Source organism: Hydra vulgaris, chromosome 01, assembly GCF_038396675.1.
Source record: "Hydra vulgaris chromosome 01, alternate assembly HydraT2T_AEP".
NCBI lineage: Eukaryota > Metazoa > Cnidaria > Hydrozoa > Anthoathecata > Hydridae > Hydra > Hydra vulgaris.
Genome location: NC_088920.1, coordinates 29,722,501 through 29,731,983, shown reverse-complemented (window position 1 = coordinate 29,731,983; position 9,483 = coordinate 29,722,501). Strand labels below are relative to the sequence as shown.

Sequence of the window (9,483 nt, the reverse complement as noted above, 5' to 3'; positions counted from 1 at the left end):
GCTGTTAATAACACGGTTTGTTATGAAATAGTACCTCTTTGGATTTTTAATTAATTGTCTATGAAACCTCATATTGAGACCTTTCATATTTGAAGTTATTAAATCTGGTGGGTATTCCAATGTTAAGTTATCTATTTTTTTTACTATTTTGAAAAGTTGGATTAAGTCATTACGTTCGCGTCTTTTTTCAAGAGTCGTTAATTTAAAGTAGGTTAGTCTACTTTCATAGCTTTTCCCTTGAAGACATTTTGTTCGTGTTGCTTTACGTTGTATCGATTCAATTTTTTTTTAATCTTGTTCTAAGTAAGGACACCACACTGAATTTGCGTAGTCTAGATACGGTCTTACAAGAGAGGTCTACAACAATTTAGATGCGTTTATGTCTAAGTTTTTTATATATATATATATATACATATTTATATATATATATATATATATATATATATATATATATATATATATATATATATATATATATATATATATATATATATATATACATATATATATATATATATATATATATATATATATATATATATATATATATATATATATATATATATATATATATATATATTAATACAACAAAGGAAGGAATGGGGTGGGTGGGTGTTTTAGTCCAGATCTAACAAATTTTCTTAATAAAAAGGTGGCTGGGAATTTTTTACATAACATGAATAAAATATCAATAGGATTTAATATACTTACATAAGTTTTATGCTATGGTGAGAAATAAACCAAAACCTAAATTTTGACAAATCGAACTATTCGAGATTTTTTTGTTAGTCGGCGTTTTTTAAAGCCTAATTATACTGTAAGTTTTTATTCATATCAACAACTGATATATATTTTCGCTGATTTTTTATTTTTTTGATTATAAAAAAGTAAAAATTAATAAACGGGAGGTCTTAATAAGCATGGAGTGGGTGAGAAAAATTTCCTTAAATTAATAAACGTCCCCTCCCGTGTATTAAGCACCAACAAGAGTAAGAATATTAAACCATGTTGAAATTATGATGAAAAAGCTGTTAAAAAACACAGATTTGACCGCAAGCCACACTAAAATCAAAATTATTTTATTCGTGTTTTGTAAAAACTCTCGCCCACTCTTTTATTAAGACCCTCGTCAATTAGATCTGGACTAAAATTCCTCCCCCCCCCCCCCACCTTTGAAAAAAGCACCAAAGAGAATACTTGTAAGAGAAATGAGGCAGGGGGGAAGGAAGTGCACTTATAACAGGGTGACCACATAAAATTTTTATATAAAAAAGAGGATATTAGAGGATTTTAGAGCAGAACTTGTATTTAATTTAGAGGACTTTTTTTTTACAAGTACAAAACTTTGAATAAAAATAGAGGATTTTAGAGGATTTTTATAGGCTTTTTTAAGTTTAATGTCTAAGTTTGTTTTGGGGTTTGGATAGGGTCTTAGAGGGTCATTAATGCCATTTGGACAGCATTTGAGGGTTTTTAATGGGTTTTAAGGTCATTAATGGGTTTTAGAGGGTTAATAATATCATTTTTTATGTTAGATGACATGGGTTTGCTAAAATTGATTTTTACAACCCAATGTACTTTTAGACAATAACCAGTTTTGCAGAACCAGGAATTTTTAACATTATAATACCATCAAGAAATAAAAAAAAAAGGAATTTAAGAGGGGATATGATCATGTTTTTAACTTTTTAGAGGATTTTAGAGGAGATTTTTGAAAAAAGAGGACATAAGAGGAGGTGTAAGCTTCTCTTTCAAAGACTTGGATCTGCTTTTTTATTTTTTCTGCTGACCTCTTTTAAAAAACTTGTCACTTTCATCTGAATTCATTTCCAAAATACACACTTATTTATGATAAAACATGAACTAAGAACACAAGACTATGTACAATTAATTCGTTTTTAGGTTAAGTTATACAGTACATTAAACAAAGCAACAACTACCTCCTCTTACCTGTTACAGTCAGTTGTGCAGCTACGTCTGCAGACATCATAAGATAAATGTTAACGCAAAAAGGGGATTAGTCAGTGACTTAACCCTTTTAGCACGAGTAGCTCTACAATCGATTGCAGTTACTGCTTTAAGCAAGCATCTAACATGTCTCCTTTTAGCATAGGTAGTTGAAACCTCTTCTAGAAACCCCAAAGCCATTAACTTAAAATGTCAACTTTTTCGATTGATCTCCTTTTAGCATGACCCAATTTAATTCCATTTACAATTCGAGTACAGGTATATTTATTTCGAAGTAAACGTCTTTTTTTTCATAAAAAACTAGTACTAGAAGACCTAATATCTAAAGAAACTTTTAGTACTAAGTACTTTTCAATAAGAAACTTGTCTTTTTAAGAGTAGCAGCCGTGGCGCACTTGCCTCAGAAACAAAGTATCCGTGGTTCAAACTCCATCTCTGGAAAAGTTTTGTGACAACGGTTAGGAAGGAGGCGTGAACTTTTAATTAAATGTTCATCCGCGGTGATCTGTGATAAGACCGTAAAGACTTCTTAGGGCACCTAAATAAAATAAAATAAAAAAGAGTTAAAGGAATATTTTCTAATTTTTCAGTTACGTATTACATTAACACGAAGTTGAAAAGCAACGGAGAACAATAGTCTAAATTACTTTTTTTCCTTTAGATTGCGCGTGCAAAGTAAATGTAATTCAATTTGCACGCGCAATCTAAAGGAATCCCATTCGATTGCGCGTGGATGATGAAATTCCGTTCGATTACGAATAAAGTACGTTAAAAACTTAAGAAACATTTCGCACTAGATTGGGAAAATAAAACTATTTTAAAATTTTTTTACTAAAAATAATTTTGCCCCAGACATTTTTTTTGAATGTTCCCTTACTTAAGCATCAAAAAAAGCTGTAACGTTCTTGCACAAACATGACACGAAAATGGAATCATGAATCGATTAAAAACAACAGCAATTAAAAGTAAAATTTGATCTAATTTATTCATAAATATAAAACTGATCAAAAATATTACAAATTCACGTATTTAACAAAAAATAATACTAAATATACTTATAACTTATTTACAAACTTAACAAAACCTTTATATATCATATTAAAAACCATAATTTTTTACATTATTAAAACGAAAAGCACTTTAATTACACAGTTGCATTCATTATGAATAACTTCATACATTCATTACTTACTAAAATACATTATATTTTATCTACTAAACTTGTATAAAATTTTATCTACATACATTTTTATAGACATAAAACATTTATAAAAATTGCTTATTTTAAAAACATATAACTCACGACCCTCGGTCGTAAATATTTGTCACCAAAATTATTTTATTTTACATTTGTAAGTGTTTTTTAAAGCAAAATGCAATGGTGTGTAGTATGCCAATTCCTGAGAATATGCAATTATTATGTTGACGATAATTTTTTAAACTACCTCAGTTTTTCATGTTATTTATGAAATACAATGAATAACATTTATACTCAAAATATAATTTTAAACATACATTTATAGATATTAAGAAATTTAAATGATTGTATTTGCTTATATACCAAAAACTTGTTGGCTTAAATTTTACTTAAATACTTCACTAATTTAAAAAAAATTTAATTTGAAAATTGATTCAATTTAAACACTGATTTAATTTAAATCATATAAATGATTAAGTTGCAAAATGCATTGAACACAGCCATCATTTGCTATAAAATCACACATAAAAATATTTACCCCCTTCATTTTTGAAGTGTAAACCTTATCTAACCAATTTGTAATAGGCGTTTTTAATTTTTCATCAAGTTTTGAAAGTTTGTGCGGAGAACAACAACAACATAATAATCCTTTAAGAATATCGTTTGTTTGTGGAGTAAGAATAGCTTGAAAGACACTTAGTTGTTTTGCAGAATATTCATTTAGTCTTTCATCTAGAAATTTTATTAGTTTGCTAGTAGAGCTTGTATTTCTCCACGGTGAATATAAAGTATTAGAAGCCCAAAACTCTGGATAGCTTTGTGGTGAAAAATCATTGTTGTACCTGACAATTATCTGCTTACCTGTTGCCCAAATTTCCTGTAAAGTAGAAGATGCCCCGTTTCCTACAACGTATGAATAAAGCTTTCCTTTAAAAATTTTCACAACATTATCAGCAAATATTTCGTGTAGCTTTGGCGTAAATTCATGAAACTCTTGAAAATCAACAATTACAACTTCTTTTGGGTAAATTTCGCAAAAATCGGCAATAACTTGAAGTAAAGAGAACATTTGAAACCCATAGCAACCATGTACAAAAAAAAAGTCGTTTTTAGAGTTTAAATATCCTGTTCGCATATCAAAATAGCGGACTCCTAATATTAATTGTTGCTTTATTGGATAACATTGAGTTAATGACCATTCTATGACGATGTTCTTGAAATATTTTCCTAATGCTTTAATTGCAGAAGGTTCATCTAAATACAATTAACTGCAAATTAACAGCAATATTAGAACAAACTAATTCATGAAAATATTGTTACATATTTTCAGACTAGGTAGCAGACTTATGAAAACCTTATGGCAAAATGTGTCAAATTATTTTAGATTTCAAGTTATTTTATTGTTTTTTTAACAGCTAAAAAAAACTTTTGATTCTAAAAAAACATTAAACAAAGAGAAACAGGTAATTAATTCAAAAAATAAATTAATTAAAAAAAAAATATTTCGCCTTAATGAAAGCAAACATTATTAGGGGTCGTCCATAAAGTACGTACGCCAAAAATTTTGAAATTTGACCACCCCCCCTCCCCCTGTTGCCATGCGAACTTTTATGTCCCCACCCCCCCTTAAAAGTACGTACGTTTCTCAAATACCCCCCCCCCCTCAAATATCCCCCCCCATCCCTCCTGTTTTTTTTTTCTTAATTAAAAAGTTTAATTAAAAAAAATAAAGACGGAGGGTACCTTAGATACTTTATACTACCCCAAAGCTTTTTGCTTACGCATTTTTAAAAACGTCTTTAAGTATAAATGCAAATAATAATTTAAATATATTTAAAATTTACAAATGCAAGTATGTATTTGGGCGAAAGGTTTATGCAGCGGCAATAGTCGACGGAGATCGAGGTTCGATTCTCGGTGAAATTTAGGAAAACTTTTTTTGTTTTTTTAACGAATCAAATGTAAATAAACTATACTTAAGGTGGACGTTTTTTTCAGGCACCCCTCTTTAGTAGGTAAAAAAAGAGTCTAAGGTGAGATCAGTAATATTGAAAACAAAGGGTAAAACCCAGTGGGAGGGAGCAACAGCAAATTTTGTGCCCTTTTGCTATTTTAAGAAACTTTTTATTTTAGCAAAACCTAGCGGTCTTTGAGACGCCATTGACACGTTTTTTTTAGGGTGACTCCGTCCCATCAACCACGGCCCTCAGGTCTTACTCAGGGCCAGTATATAAGGGCGGGCATGTGTGCATGGGCCCCCTCAGGATTTTTTGATGTTTTGATTTTTGATGATAGAACACTTTCACACAACGAGCAAACTTAAGTTTGTTAATATGCCAAATGAGGTGGCCTTGCAAAAAATTTGGATGGCGGAGGCCATCCAAATTTTTTTCCAAATCTAAAAGTTATAACCATGCAAAATTTACACCGCTCTCATTTTGGGGGTCGGGAGGGTAAGCGTTTTAAGGCTTTTTGTTCACAGGCCTCCGCCATCCCGATATTTTGCAAGGCCTCCTCATTTGGCATAGGTATAAACAAACTTAAGTTATGAGTTTGCACGATGTGTGAAAGTGTCCTATCTGGAACATCAAAAAATTCTGAGGGCGCCCATACATGTGTGTGCATAGAGGAAAACTATACCCTCTACTTCATATACCATACATCTTTTTATGTTGGCAAACTAGAATCTTTAGTCAGAATGTAACTTTTCTATTGATTAGCTGGTTAATTGTGATAAATTAGAAAATCGAAGTATGTACTTTTAAATTGAACCCTCCCCCCCCCCTCCCATACGCATTCGTACGCTTTTTGAAGACCCCCCTTCCTCCCCCCTATGAGCGTACGTACTTTATGGACGACCCCTTAAAGTAAAGTAAAAAATTTTTCAGTCAAGCGTAAAGGTTTTCTGCGTAACCGCGTGCTTAGCATAAAAGTATTCTTTTTGCGTAATCACATGCTAACTTGAACATCATTCATTGTTTATATTTTATCAATAAATTTATCAGTAGAGATTTTAAAATGTAGGAATAAGTTAAGAAGTATTAATCAGTAATGTATTATTATAATATTTAATAGTATAATATTAAATATTTATATTAATATAATAATATATTTTAATATATTTATATTATTATATTATATATTTATATTATATTAATAGTATAGTATTATAATATTAATATAAACAGTAATAGTTTAATGAGTATTTAATGAAACCAATTTTTACAAATAGCACATAAAAATTAAATTGTTTACTAGAAAAGCAGCTTTATGGTCTGTTCTCCTCATCCCGTAAAAAAAAAAAAAAAAAAGAACAAAAAAAAAACAAATAAAGAGTGATTAAAATTTTTAATCTCTTCTGACTCTCGTTTTTCACAATTATAGTTACTAGTTACACAATTATAGTTACTATATATATTTTATTATTAGTTATTATATAGTGAATATAGTTATAGTTACAATTATATATTACTTTTATTGCAACAATTATTATAACTACTAATTATTAGTTTTTATTTTTATTAACTAATATATATATATATATATATATATATATATATATATATATATATATATATATATATATATATATATATATATATATATATATATATATAAGGTCTGTAGCAACCGGGTGGGCAGCAGGGGCATTTGCCCCCCAATAATTTTTTAAATAAATAATTTTGAAGAAATTGACTGAAAAAATTAGTAAAAAAAAAAGATCTTTGAAACTATTTCATATATATATAATATATATATATATATATATATATATATATATATATATATATATATATATATATATATATATATATATATATATATATATATATATATATATATACATATATATGTATATATATATATATATATATATATATATATATATATATATATATATATATATATATATATATATATATATATATGTATATATATATATGTATATATATATATATATGTATATATATATATGTATATATATATGTATATATATATGTATATAATATATATATATATATATATTAGGGTGGTTCAAATAAAGGTGAAAATTTTTTTCAAACTAGAGTGGAAGCTTATAAGGTGCAGACCCTTGTTTTATATGTAAGATTTTTTTTTTTTTAATTTAAAAAAAGTTTAAGGGTGGCACACGGCCATAAAATATATTTTTTTTAAACCCTTTTTTGACATTTTTGACCCATGTGCGCCACCTTTCAACATTATTAAATAATTTTTTTTTTCTATATTTGTTCTCATGATGACTAATATTAAAAAAAATTAGGCACTCTTTCTGCATAATTTTTTTCTCAACACTGAAAAAGTTATAAAAAAAAGTAGTAAAGTAGACAAAAAAAAAATTATTTCCCTATTTCTACGGGTTTTTTTATTACAAAATTCACTTTAATTAATGATATTATAAATAAGTTATTAAAATATGCTATATTATTTTGGATATCAAACTTAGTGAAGAATCTAAAGTAAGATGGATCAGCTCTTCTCTATTAATATACCTTTCTTTCAAGTTGCCGGAAGACATAATTAAAACAATATCAAAATAATAATTAAAAAATTATTGTTTAAAAAATACTATTAGGCGTGTTTGATGCTAAATCTGTTTTCTTTTCCTCTTGCCTACTTCCTTTGTAAAAATGGTTAACCAAAAACAAATCATGTCTTTTCTTCTTTTTGGTTGTTTTTCCAATCAGTTCTTTTACTAGTTTAATGGCCCTCTCTGATGAGTCATTGATCACATCAAGGAATTAAATAATAATTTCAAACTCAAGATAAAAATAGTTGAACTTTCAGAACTGTAAAGGGATCTTAAGCCACTGCAACTCACTCTTTCCATATCTAATCTTATCAAAGATGAACCAAGATTTCTCAGTTAGTAGAGCACTAAGAGATGGAGGCTGATCTAGAAAGTGAAGAAGCTCTTTATTTACCATAACAAATTCAAGTGAATATATTTTAGGTTTTGCGGGAAGTATACTATACAAAGCTTTGGCAATATCTTCTCTGTTTGGGCATTGTTCATCTGCTAAAGATAGACTGTCCAAAAATTACATAACGCAAAATATATTTAAAAAACAGAAGTAGGAGATATTAAGCTTTTTTAAGTGGTGATTTTCATTGAACTTAATGAACTATTTTGATATTTTACTTAAATTTAATCTCTGCGGAAGAAAACTCATGATCTTATTTGTTTTCTTTATTGTGAAAGTTTGCGTTACGTAATTTATGGACGATCCCAAAGATAATACTGGATTCAACAGTTAATAACTGATTAGATGAGTGTCTTCCTAGGTTTTTTTTAACTAAGAATATTTCTTTGCCTCTATTTCTTAATTTACAAAGAATTTTTGGCATAAATTTTTATTTTACTACTTATTTCATTGAAATGAAATATAATAACATAATTTTAAATACTAAAATAAATGATAACATAAATTTTCAATTCTAAAAAGAAACTTCATTGAGTATCATGCAAGAACCATTATACCCATGTTTAAGCTTTTTTAAATCTTATTAAAACAACAGACGTTGAAAAATGAACATGGTTAATACATTAGTACAATGAATTCACACTGCTGTCATGGAAACAGTTTTGTGTACAGAAATAATGAAAAACTTCATTAAATTAAAAAAAAAAATCAGTCTTGAGTCTTTTAATAACTTTTTTTTTTTAAATTTAAAAACATAAATATAAAAAGAGTGTCTAATTATTTTTTTAATCAGTCATTGTGAGAATAAATATAGAAAAACAAATTTAATTTAATATAGGTAAAGGGTTAAACACATGGGTAAAAAAATGTCAAAAAAAATACAAAAAAAAAAGAAAGTACTTTTGAGTCGTGTGCCACCCTTAAACTTTTTTTAAATCAAAAAAAAAATTTTTTTTACGTATAAAACAAGGATCCGCGCACCTTATAAGCTTCCACTCTAGATTTAAAAAAATTTTCACCTTAATCTAAACCACTCTAACATATATATATATATATATATATATATATATATATATATATATATATATATATATATATATATATATATATAAAACTACATATTTTTTACAACTATTAAGGGGCTTTGGATTGTTTGGGGGCTGGTATTGATTTTAGGGTTGTATTTAAAGTTAAAATCTTTGAAACAATTTCTTTTTAGGGCATTTGTTGTATTCATGGTATATTATAAAAAGGGCCCTGCCTACAACAACATAACTAAAAAATGCCAATTATGCTTATACAAGAAACTAATAATTTTATTGTATAAAAATCCCAAAGAATTATTAAACAAAAAAAGCAAATTTTTTCTTGTAC

At 27.5% G+C, this 9,483-nt stretch overlaps 1 protein-coding gene across 1 annotated transcript in view; it reads right to left on the bottom strand.

Annotated features, from left to right (window-relative positions):
• Nucleotides 1–2,927: 2,927 nt before the first annotated feature.
• Nucleotides 2,928–9,483, bottom strand: part of LOC101240380 (PI-PLC X domain-containing protein 2) — a 14,693-nt gene continuing 8,137 nt past the window's right edge. The window contains exon 2 of the mRNA XM_065787868.1: nt 2,928–4,420. Coding sequence (XP_065643940.1) covers nt 3,618–4,420 — 803 coding nt within the window. The 3' untranslated portion in view covers nt 2,928–3,617. The remainder of the gene's footprint in view (nt 4,421–9,483) is intronic.